Source organism: Silurus meridionalis, chromosome 14, assembly GCF_014805685.1.
Source record: "Silurus meridionalis isolate SWU-2019-XX chromosome 14, ASM1480568v1, whole genome shotgun sequence".
NCBI lineage: Eukaryota > Metazoa > Chordata > Actinopteri > Siluriformes > Siluridae > Silurus > Silurus meridionalis.
In genome coordinates this window covers 21570122-21582934 of record NC_060897.1, presented here as the reverse complement: position 1 = coordinate 21582934, position 12813 = coordinate 21570122, and the positions used below count along the sequence as shown (strand labels likewise).

Below are 12813 nucleotides of genomic sequence, written 5' to 3'. Positions count from 1 at the left end.
GAGTTCAAATTATTTGGATAAAAAACACAGTATAAAAATAGATCAAATAGATTAGATTTAAACAGAAAAGTCGATCTATTTTTAAAAATCGATTCTGTGTCTTTTTCTAGACAATTTATCTATTACAGCAGAATCCTTGTGTGTTTATCTATTTCAGTAGAATCCTTGTGTTCCTCAGTAAATGTAAAATAAACGGATAAAAATGACATCATTGAGAAAAAACCCACACTTTACTTCATGTTTCCTAGTCAAATCACCGCTTTTAGAAATAAAGTGGATTACAGTCCGTGGCTACATCATAGTCCAAGATAAGTGTGCACACATTCACACACACACACACACTCACATTTAGACCAGACTGAGCCAGACTCGCCGATATCAAGTATGCATGAAGTTCCCAGCATGCCCTGGGGCCGGGCTCCAGGCTGCGACTGAACGCGGGCCTGGTGCAGTCGGCCGCACTTGCACGTCTCAGCCTGCGGCGCTGGATGCAAACACCGGCGTTAGTCCTGCGGGACGAGCATCCACCGCCAGCGCAGCTGTATCTCTCCTCACACACACACACACACACACACACACACGTTTTTCCTATTTCTCACATTTTTCTTTACTTCTGTATCACTAACGCCCTGTCTGATGAAACCCTTCGGTTTCACTGCAATGAAAAAAACATACAATTATGCAGCAGTTCAGTTCAATCCAGCAAGAAATGTGTAATGATGTTTTTTTTGTCTGTTTTCAGTTACGTTTCATGCTGTCATAAAAACTTCCTTCCTTCCTTCCTTTCTTCCATCTTTCCTTTTTTCCTTCCCTTCTTTCTTTCTATCTTTCTTGCTTTTTTCCTTCCTTCCTCTATCATGCATTAGGTTTCTTTCTTTCTTCCTTCCTTCCTTCCTTCCCTCCATCATTTCTTCCTTCATTCCTTTATCATCTATCAGACATTTGTCTTCTTTATTTCCTATTTTTATTTGTCCACACTGTCGCTATTTTTTTCCCTGAAAACCTAAATTTGCTATTACAAATGTTTTTTTTTTCCAATTTACATTAATCTAAACAAAAAAAAAAGAAAAAGAAAAAATGTCTACAGTACTAAAGACTTGATCTGACATGAAGGTGTTCAGAGCAGAGAAAAACCCTGATCCAGATGTTTTCCATCAGCTGTGGAAGTTTTTCTGTTCCAGTTCAGTTCGAGGGTTCGGGTTAACCTTCTGTGTGTGTGTGTGTGTGTGTGTGTGTGTGTGTGTGTGAAGGTGCCTGCGGTTCTGTGGGTTTCTATTTGCAGGCCTGCTTTGTGTAGCGTTGTGTGTACAGAGAGCCGAGTGTGAAACAAGAGAGGGCCTGCACAGTAAACATCGGCTGAAATATTTCCCCTCTCTCATCCCTCAAGGTTGTCTCCGACTTCTCACACTCACACACTCACACACACACACATATACACAAAATCCCTTGCTAGGTGTGTGCTTGTGGCTGTGTGTATCAGATACGCTACAGACCTCCTTTGCTTTTGGCTCGTACGATTAACAGCATGAGTAAAAATCCTTCTTTTAAAAAATCTATAGATTTTTTTGAATCTTTTTTTATATGATTTTAGAGCCTGAGATTTGATCAAATTTGAATTTTACTTGTGTGTATTATCCTCTATTTAACATTATGGACTAAATGTCTAATGTATCCTTATGGAGACACATAGAGTTTTCCATCCATCCATCCATCCATCCATTCATTCATTCATTCAGCCATCCATCTATCTGTCTATTAATGTAAAAAATAATCTCAAAGGGTTTTACAGTGTTCCCTGAGGTATAATTATGTCCCTTTAACTAATAGAACTTTAGTAATGATGCAGTTTCCCCTTATGTATTAGTCTTTCAGAGTATTCTTTCTTGATGAAGAAGTTGTCTTAAGGGATTTGGGGTAACACCCAGCATTTAATTGAGAAGAAGAAGAAGAAAACAACCTACAGCATGCTTAAGACGTGATCTCCGAACCTAACTTTATACATTATACGGACAAAGATTTATGGACACCTAGGCTTAAGATTGCTATGTGCCTTTGTATCGATAAACAGCACTGCTGCTGCTATGAGAATTTGACATATCGCAAAACTACGGAGAGTCACATAGAATACAGATTAACATGGCAGAGGTAGAGCTGCATCTTTCTGGAGACAGAAAAGGAAAAATTGTTCAATAGGGTTGAAGCTTTATCACAAGAGATCTTCCAAGCCCAACCTTTATAAAACATATCTTCATGAAGCTGGCTTTGTGCATATTAGAATTATTTAAGGACATCATATAGAAATGTGTGGCACCCAGGTGTCCCAATAGTTTTGACCACACCGCGTATGTACAGTTTGGACAATTCTGCTCGCACCGGTGTTTTTTATGCTCAAACGGCTCAGTAGATTCGAGGTTAATGACAGGTGACTGGTTCGGGATGAGTACGCTTTCACGTCTGCGTGGCGTCTGGCCTCATTTCACACACACCTGTCACTGTGACCCATCCTGCGTCTCCACATACTCATGCTGTACCGTACCCAAATAACATAAGATCACACATCTGCAGCCTTTCTTTCTTTGTCTTTCACAGACTCACTCACACACACACGCTCAAACGCACCTTTAACACACTCAAACAATCGATCAATAATGTCTTATATGCACAGGAATTTATGCAATCAATAAAAATGCCAAGCTTGTAACTTCAGCTGTAAAAACAATCCTGACATGCTGGGAAATTTTAACAGGACATCACTCGTCATATAAACGCAGAGAAAAAAAGAAAAAAATGATACACACTCAGAAATGCCTTGTGCAGGCTATACTTCTATAATACGACCTGGTCTGATGAACATAAATCCAGATTCACAACATAAATCAACTATATTGCGATGTGTACACAGGGCACACAACACATAACGAAGGTGCTTTTGCTTAGACATATTCGGTTTCAACGCAATGTTTTTGAAACGGTAAATAATCTCAAGGGAAATCATATTTGACCCTTTTCGGCGACCACAAAATGATACTTAATAAAATTATTGTGACTTTGTGAGTTATTACAAAATATATCTAGAATCTCTATAATAAATATATATAAATGTATAAAATAAAATAATCACTTCATAATAATCTTCATGCATTACATTTCTCATTTTACCTGACAGCACATTTAGACCCTTTTTGATTTCCGCAAAACATCCAGCATTATTACTTATTACGTGACTGAAGTAAATGATGACAAAATATCTCTATATTCCCTATTCAATGAGTCTCAATTGTTATTCATGACACTTTTTTAAAAACCTTTTTCGAATTATAGAAAATAAAACTTTTTCTGACAGCACATTGTTTGACCCTTTTGGGATTCCAGAAAATAAAACTGTCAAAATTTTATCATTCGTGTCAAATTATCTCTATAACCTCCATACATAACATACTGTATGGGCAAAAGTATTGGGACACCTGACTTTTCCAGCCAGATGTGGTTCTACTCCAAATTGTTACCCCAAAGTCGGAGGCACACAACTATACACAATGTATTCAGATGTGGTAGCAGGAAGTTCTGCCTTCACTTAAACTAGGAGACCGAACCCTGCTTCAGCATGAGTTGGAGTGGAAGATCTCCTGCTACAGAGCTCCGTATAGAGGTCTCCTTACATCACCTACTTCAGTACCTGGCTTTGCTAACACCCTAGTTGCTGAAATCTCACATCTCCACAAAACCTATTGTTCAAAAAGCACATTGGAATTCTGCATTAAAATCTTTATTAAATTCAAAACACAGCCATCAGTAGTAACGTATTAAAACTCCTGCATGTGTGGTGTTAACGCTGTAGGTGTGTATGTGTAAGAGTGTGTGTTTGTGTAAGGAATAAACACTGCATGGTGTTGAGCGAGGTGGTTTTGTATGCAGACAAGGTTTTAGCTCTGTAGGTGTGTGCATGTGTTCTAGTTAACCCTGCAGATATTCTGTGTGTTATACTTGTGTGTGTGTGTGTGTGTGTGTGTGTGTGTGTGTGTGTGTGTGAGATGGGTTAACCCTCAGGGCGTTGCTCTCGTTATCAGCCCCTGTGGACTTTTCCCAGCAATACCGTGCTATTGATCGAGCCTGGAGCGCATTGGTGCCGGCCAGATTAAGAGTATAGATTAGCAATAAAAGGAGGACATTACTCGGCAGCCGGGCTAAAATTGAAAAAAATGATGAGCTCCTGGAAGTGGGGATGAGTCAGACGAAGGAGTGTAGATGCGGGGGTTTTGGAGAGGTGTGTTCCCATGCGAACGTCAAGTGCATTGCGTGGATTTCGGCGGTTAAAGAGCGGCAAAGAGCACGGAACGGCTGAACCGGGTTGTCGCCGTTGTTACATCACCATTACATCATCGTTCGCTCGGGAATACGATCGTGACTCTTTAGCTGTGCAATAAAATTTTATGGAATCGAACGAGACAATATGGACGCCATATTTAATAGAACTATCGGTTAATACACGGGAACAATTTTGAAGTTTTCTTGTTCCAAATTTTTGTTTTTTCAAATTTTTGGAGAGTATTCGTTTTTTGTCGTCTGATTAATTGTTATTTCTTGAAGATAAAAGGACAGAAAAAAAACAGTTTGTGATGTTACCAAGAATTGGCAAATCTCTGTCCTGAAAAATTTCCTGTGGTGAAAAACCTCCAGTGCCGGCACTGAAGACTCCTTCCACAAATGTGTTTTTTATTGTAAGATTATATGGAGCTTCAAATATACAAATAAACAATAACATGTAATTAAAAAAAAGCATTCATGTGATAAATCCACACATTCTGACCAATCAGAATCAAGAATGGGGCTGAAAAATGGCTGCTGGACTGGTGTGAGGCCAAAAACCATACAGTCTTTCACGCTTTTCTTTTTCTATTTTCGGTAATGTTCCGACTTTAGCACAGTCCTGAGAGCTGGACTATACTTCTTCGTCGCCATTTGTTCCTAAAGCACCTGATATCTATGGAAACAAAGCAATGTGTCTGAAAGGATTTGTGAGCAAGTCTTCTAATGAGAATGCCGGGTCTCCAAAGGATAGGTAAATGGCCACCTTGTGATACCAGTGTTGGTATTTTGTCTGTAGCCTGACAATAAAATGTTCCTGCTTCCGTAATGGATTTCTTTTAATAATCCACACAGTAGGGTTTAATATCTGGACGGTATAAAAGACATCCAGTAAACAGCTCCCGAGGTCTGTGGCGCTTTCCATGAGACCGGACTTGTTGGTTTGGAATCAGAACAAGAAGCTTGTTACAGGAGGAATTCGAACAAAAATGGAATTGAAGCCGTTTTTTTCTTCTCCAAATTATTCGTAATGTCAGTCGAGAAGTTTCACTGATTAGTTTAACATTTGAAACTAATGGAACTATGACTCTTATAGCTACTTATAGCTAAGTCAGCACTTTAGCCTAAATTTGAATGCTTTTGATCATTTCCGGGAAAAAAAACGTGAACGTCTACAGCTTGAATATTCCCCTCCCCATTAACGAATTAGCCATTTTCCTAAGCTACTAAGTTTCTTCTGAATCACTTAGAGGAATGCGAATCCTATTGTAGGAATCAGTCATGCCTTTTGAAACATCCAAACTTCCTATTTAAGAAAAATCTCAAGCTAAAATAATGATGAGTCTTGTTCCTGTACGGAATAATGAGCTATGTGTGTGTGTGTGTGTGTGTGTGTGTGTGTGTGTGTGTGTGTGTGTGTGTGTATGCTGTTAAAGTACAAATCGTGCTACTGAGTTAAAATAAGGTCTCAAGGCAAATGTGTGGACGGAATAATGCTAATCTAGTAGCTAGTTTATTAGTTAATATTAGCGTTAGCATTATCACCCCAAACGTAAAAAAGTAAACAAGTAGCCTAAGGTTATGCTAATTTGGAATATAATTGGAGCATATTTAGCTATTGTTTCAAACAACATTTTCCTCAGACCAATTCCAACCCATTCTCAACAAACATTATGAAAATTAGAGGCCGGTGTGAGGTTGTAATTAGACAGAGCTGCCCCCTCCCCTTACCCCTCGCCCTCTATGTGCACTGCCAGTCTTGGAGAATTTATTGCCCCACTAGGGGAGCTTCCTGGGCGATCTAATTGCAATATTAGCTTGTAATAACACCTGTTTTAGAGGCAGGTGATACATCAACAGCACCGCGACTCCTTTCTGCTTGCCTCAGCACAAAAAAACTGGCTGAGCATTTACAGCTTGTGACAAAGCCGTCCCCGTCTAATGACCTTCGACCTCACCGACCGGCACTTGACCCCATTCCGGCGCGAGATCTTACTCGCAGATCAGAGCGAGAGGAGCGTGAGGCACGGGGAGCGATTCGCTCGTCATAATTAGTTCTACCTTATTTCCCAGGATGGCTAAATCAATGATCTGAGGGTTTCTGTTTATCAGAAACTCCACCATCATTCAGACTGATTAGGAGGAGTTATTGGCCCTGTTGAGGCACAGCAACAAATGAGTTGAGGGAAAAGAGATAGAAGTAATCTGAGCTCATGCAAAATTTAGAGGGATTTTTAGCAAATGTTTAAGCTAAACAGCTAGCAAAAGCATAAAAAAAGGAAATGGTGTGGCACAAAAAAAATGAGACAGCTAGGTTTATATTGGGCATGTACTGTTACTATTGGATTGGCTAGCTAACTAAGTATGCAACTAATTTTTACCTTTTCGTAAACTCGGAATTTTCGAAATTTAAGGTTTTTAGCATTCACGTTCATGAAACGTTCCGGATTATTCCCCTGTTATGAGAGGTGTGGTTCTACAATCGACGAAAGAATGTAACCGCATTGGAATTCAGTCAACATTAACACAAATAAAGCAACCTGAACACATGATGAAATCTTTTGCTGACAGAAAATGTAAGTTTTTGCCTTTTATCTGCGGTAACAATACAATTAAACACAACACGGACCCCTAGTTATTCTATTCGGAGCATTTTAATTGGTTATTTTTATAAATTGAATGAAATTAGTATCTATATTGTATCCAATAGCTAAATAATATAGTTTCATTTTTATAACTATTGCAATAATGTAGGTATGCACATTTGCTATATACAGTCTTTTATGTGTGAGATCGCTATGCCTACATGCAAAATTTTATGCGTGTGCACATGCGTGATCTGGCACATGTGTGTATCCGTAATTATGACACGTGAGGCCGCATAACCTGACGGCAGATGTAGATTTACGGAGCTGGGCAAAGGTGGTGGCAGCAGCACATGCACTGTGTGTGTGTGTGAGTGTGTGTGTTGGGGATGAATGGCTCCCATTAAGGCTTTTACAGTGACGAGCAGTGCAGCTGATTTGCATGGCAAGCCAGAGGCCTCGCTTCACGTCCAGCTGATTTATCTGTTGGTTTAAGGAGGCCATAAATACTCGGGCTCCTAATAGGGCACTGAAATGCAGTCGTACGCGTCGGTCCGCCTTAAATCAGAACCATCCACTGTCACCGGTAAACACTTTAGGAATGGGTTTGGTCAGCGTAATGAGGAGCTCGGACGTGCCAGACACACACACACACAAACACGCACATATACACAATAGGCTATAAGGTATCCAGTGTAACTGGCCCTCAGGGAGACATTCAAGGCAGCCGTGTCCGTCTCATTGCAAAGACAGGAAAGATACAAACTCGTTCTTTTACACCATCGTGTCGCGTTTTTCTGCCCTTTTTGATTGCCTGTCCTCTCTAATGTCGCTTTGTTTACCGTTAACAGCATAACCTAGTGTTGTACACTCCGTAGGAAGGAGGAGACATCCTGTCTGTAGGTTTTACACGATATATGTCTGCATATATGTAATCTTAATGCATAATTTGCTCTGTGTGTGTGTGTGTGTGTGTGTGTGTGTGTGTGTGTGTGTGTTGGAGTGTCTAAGTGTGTGAGTGTCTGTAAAAGGAGTGGGAGGGTCATCTCGTTCCTGACTGTCCACTGGACGTGCTCCAAAGCCACTCTAACAAGCCAGCATGTATTTGGTAATGACCCTTGTGCCACAGGACGCACTCGCTGCTGTCCTGTTTGGACACACACGCACACACTCCGGCTCGGTCATTAAAGAGACTCCCTTAAGAGAAATTTAGCAGGTAGAGACTTGGCGGTGTCAATCTGAGTAGATCATCAGGGAGTTCATTTGAGAGTCACTTAGAAACAGGTCCTCGTATTCGGACCCGTCGGGTCCTGTGTCCATGTCTGCATCCGAATAGATTTCATCAGTGCCAAACCGTATTGCAGTATACGTGTTCCACAAATTCGATACAAACAGCTATACGGAGTGTTGCGGCATGCAAAATAGACGCACTTATGAATACTTTATCCCGTAGCGGAGACATCTGAAGGAACTGAGAGAATTGATGAAGGGCCAGAAGCCGAGATCCTATTACTTTTATTCTCAGATCAAAATCGCATTCATAATTCAAGGATTTTTTTTTTTTTAAGTTTGTTTTAGGTGCTTTCCAAACAAAACCAGCTTAGCGCTTTTTTCTACAGATGACATCCTCTTACCTGTCGATGATCACGGGATCTGACGGCGTCTCGTTTCGGTTCCCGCAGCTCTTTTTGTCGCAGCACCGACTGCAAAAAAAAGAGATTCACAATTATTTACATAAAAATCTTTTGTATGACAGGTGCTTTTATATTTCTTTACATATGCTGATGTTTGAAAGATAGGTAAGTTGTAGTTAGCCATGATACAGCATCCCTGAAGCACAAAAGCTTGAGGGCATTGCTCAAGGTCCCCAAGAGTGGCGATACTGGGGCTTGAACCCTCAAATTTTCAATCTTTTTTGTACATTTTAAAATTTTGAGCTCTAATCTTCCCAAATTTAAATAGGCATCGTAGTCATATAGATCATTATTATAGAAGTGGGTATAATCGTAACTAAATCAATATTTACTAAATATTTACGTACTAACTTGAGTCCATGGTTAAAAAAATGTTTTGCTTTATCATAAATTTTCTCTAATTAAAATATTACCAAACTATTTATGGTCTTAGTACCAAACTTTGAGGTGCCCCTTTTAGATATGAGTGTTTTTAATAACATGATGTAACATGATGCGAACTTTACTTGATGTAAAGGTGTTATGACATAATTTTTCTAATCTTCGTAGGTCTTTTGAAAAGGCAAGAATGTGGTTAAATAACAGCCAAGGCGATATTTCCTCTCTCTCTCTCTCTCTCTCTCTCTCAATCTGGCCCCTGCTTGTAGGTTGCCCTCTCTCTTTCTCCTCTTTCTTTCTGTCTCTCCTCTCCAGCTGGGCTGGGCTCATGCCAAGGTCACTCAGCCAGCCTCTGACAGTTTGGACAGCGCCCAGAGACGTCCTGGTGCAGCGGCCGCGTCCCAAACGCCCCTCACTGATGCTGCCATCACCCCTGCCCTTGCCTGTGCCCTCGCCCCAGGGCTGGCACCTCATCTGGTGGCATGTGGCTCTCCTAAATACAACCACCGTTCCCCTCCAAAAAAAAAAAAAAAAAAAGAGAACTCATTGTTGGCTAGACAAACTGGCATTGCCACTTCTGCACCCCACTGGAAAAGTGCTCGAGCCCTCTTTCCAGTTCAGTTTATTTTCATTAATTATAAATGGCGGCGCTCGGTGTGACGCTATGTGCAACTGTAGTGCCTACAAAAGCACTAGCCTGGTGGACTTTATTAAAACATCATCATGCAGCTGAGTTCATTTCTGAACAATAGAATAAACACGATGCAATAACGTGGTGCAAAACTCCTTTCTCACTGCTTTAAACGAGATAATTTGACAAACATTTGACAAACACTCCAAGGCTACGCATGCAAAATAATCTGTCTTTATGAATCATTTATCACATTGTTTGATCTATGAAAAAAAAAACGACCCAAATAGGCGTTGTTTTTTCCTTCTCCTTGTGTATGTGTGACTGTTGCCATAGAGCAGTGCCACCATAATTTATTCCCCCAGCTACTTGGACCCATTAGCAAAGTTCCAGGAGACCAATTAGCATTTGAAGCCCAATGGTGCGGCTGTGGTGACAACCTCCTCAAACTGAGAAAGAAGTGTTATAAACAAACTGGACCCCAAGAGCACTCAGGCAGTTTCTGGGGACACCGGTGGCCCCTTGCACACCAAAACAAACCCTGGCAGAACGTTTGTAATGCCACCTTAATGGTGATCCCAGCGGAGGTCTGTGGTGGCTAGTACTAGTCCTGCGAATGACTCTGACCTGAAACAAATGCAGGTCTGGCATCGAGCCTTAAGATGAGAAGATCCAAAGAAGAGACAAAAGGCAAGAATCAAACTCATTTGAGAGCAAAAGGGGAACTGGAGTCCCCCCCCTCTGGTACTTTAATGATAGGTCAACTATGTTTTGCCTTGACTGGGCCACCTAGTAGCTGATTTACTTAAGCAATGGAGAACATTTTGTAACACAAGGGTATTCTTAAATAAAACCAGGCCTCAGAGTCTCTTGGGAAAGCCAGAGCCAAACATCAAAGGCAAGCAGAGATACGAAAGCATACAGGAAGCCTGTGAAGATAGAAAGGGATGGTGTCAATAGCGGGCTTGTTTTTAAAGGGCAAGTATTGTAATTGCCCAGGGTGGATGGAAAGCATAGCCACTTGGCTACTTTTCTGCTGCCTGTGGCAGTAGTCTCTTATCCATCCTGGCTGCTCAGCATTATCCCTTTATCCTCCAACTCCCTCCCTCTGAGCCCACGCGTCGGGCTCTCGACGCTACTCAATGCCAGCTAACCTCTGCCATGCCTCATTTGGCAATTTCAGGGTGCCAGTTTCAAGCAGTGAGAATAGCTGGTGAAGACCTTGGACATCTATAGCCAGCGGAAGCTTGATCCCATGACAAATCACTTCTTGCCTTTTGAAATCCGTTGCAGCTCATTATTTAGTCTCGTGGCCACACTCCTGTCATAGTCACTCTGTAATCCAGGGACACTAATTAATCAGTCAAAATTTATCTCTAAGCTTAATTGTGTTGCACCCACTCGCTTCCAAGAAGGACGAACCGAAATAAAAGACGTAACACGAGATGGGCCGCTCATTTTTTTCACATATTGTGTTAGAATAATCATAAATATGTGTGTATATAGGTGAAGCGGATTTCGCTAGGGACCTAGAGTGCTAGGGACATAGAGTGCTATCACCCAGGAGAGAAAGAGAGAGAAAGAGAAAGAGAGAGAGAGAGAGAGAGAGAGAGAGAGAGAGAGAGAGAGAAACAGGGGAAGCATGTCTCATCTCCCTCTCATTAGCGAATGGAAACACACCATTCATCAGGGGATGGCTGCTAATAATCACACTCAATCACGTAATGACCGCCTCAAAGTGAGCTGTCATTATGGAAATGGATCCTGTATCAAAATCATCTTGGAGGAGAGAAGCAGATAGCGTCAGGAAAAAGAGACGCCGGCGAGAATTTCGGCGAGGTTCATAATAACAGGTTATTTTGGCTGCTGAGTGCGGAAATCCATTTTAAAAAGAGAGACAGTAGTGAGATTTATGCTAAGCGATTCAAGGCAAGCGGGCTAAGACAGTCGAGCGATGAAATAGATTAGTGACATCTTAATCTCGATTATGGCTTTTACATACAGTACCATGATCGTATTTAATTCCGAGGCAGATTTTTTATTTTTTTTTGCCTCGATGGAAATTGTTCTCAGGTTGGCCCAAGTCCAATAGAATCCATATCTCCTGCCTGAGTACATTATATGGCCATTTATTATCCAATGCATAGCTTTTATTAACTTAGTAACACATGTACATCAATTGATCTCGAAATGGAGCTATCCAACTTCTAAACTATAAACATACTACATAAAATCTTGAGTGTTTAATGGTCTTGTGTGTCTAACATCAGTTTGATCAGGAATATCTGTAAAAGAAGACTGTTTCCTTTCCTGATTTGTGTCTGTATAGTAACGGATACCAATCTCAGGATTCCTGAGTGCCCTGTAAAGTCTTTATCATTTCCCCTTATTGAATTATTAACACGGCCCTCAAGCGCTCGACCCTCATTCCTAGGTCACTTCCCAGCCAGGTTCCAAACATCTGAGCCCCTTCATGTCCAGGACCTTCACACCTACTAAATTTACCCGCCAATACATCCCCCCTGACCCCCACTGGGCATTCTGCATCAACAAGCCCCTGCTGGTCGTACCTCCAGCCGACAGCGCTCACAATTACGCGGTATAAAAGCCGATAGGGGCTCTGTAATGAGGGAAGCCCTGTAGAGTGAAGAGAGCGGCACATTTACATCGGTCTGAATACCAAACCTAAAGGTGCGCCCATGAGGTGTATGATTATTGTTTCACCTTTCCACAGCACAATTCGATATAAATACATTTGTGCTGATAATGCAAAAATGTTGCAATAAGGGGGGTAAATAAATTGTTCAAAAGATTGAAGTTTGATGGTAACAGAACGAACCTGCACATGATCTCGTGGGTAAGAAGGACGCGGCACATCTCCGGGTTTTTGTCCTGTCCTTCGTAGATGATCGGCTGTAAAAGAGAAACTTTTTAATATTTTCAGTCGTACACCTTCCGAAGATAAAAATCATGATGTCACCGTTGTAAAAACAAAGATATATCGCCAACATGAGGGCACAAGTAGCGTTAATATGACTGTGAGAAACTAGGTGATTACTCATGTTTTTTGTGGTGCACAGCATGCAGTAAAATGTAACATATGCTAAAAGGTAGCTGTGGTCATTAATATGTGGGCATATGGAGAGATCCAGAAGGTCCACTAAGGGATGCTTTTTCCAAAGCATCTATCATGGAGCTGACGTTCCTGGTGTCTATGACG

At 41.2% G+C, this 12813-nt stretch overlaps 1 protein-coding gene across 3 annotated transcripts in view; it reads right to left on the bottom strand.

Annotated features, from left to right (window-relative positions):
- The window catches only part of LOC124397013 (transcription factor COE3), a 91047-nt gene that overhangs the window by 62912 nt on the left and 15322 nt on the right, over window positions 1-12813 (bottom strand). For all 3 annotated transcript variants that reach the window (XM_046866452.1, XM_046866451.1, XM_046866453.1), the window contains exons 5-6: window positions 12433-12506; window positions 8525-8593 (exon numbers count right to left, since the gene is read on the bottom strand). In XM_046866452.1, coding sequence (XP_046722408.1) covers window positions 8525-8593; window positions 12433-12506 — 143 coding nt within the window. The remainder of the gene's footprint in view (window positions 1-8524; window positions 8594-12432; window positions 12507-12813) is intronic.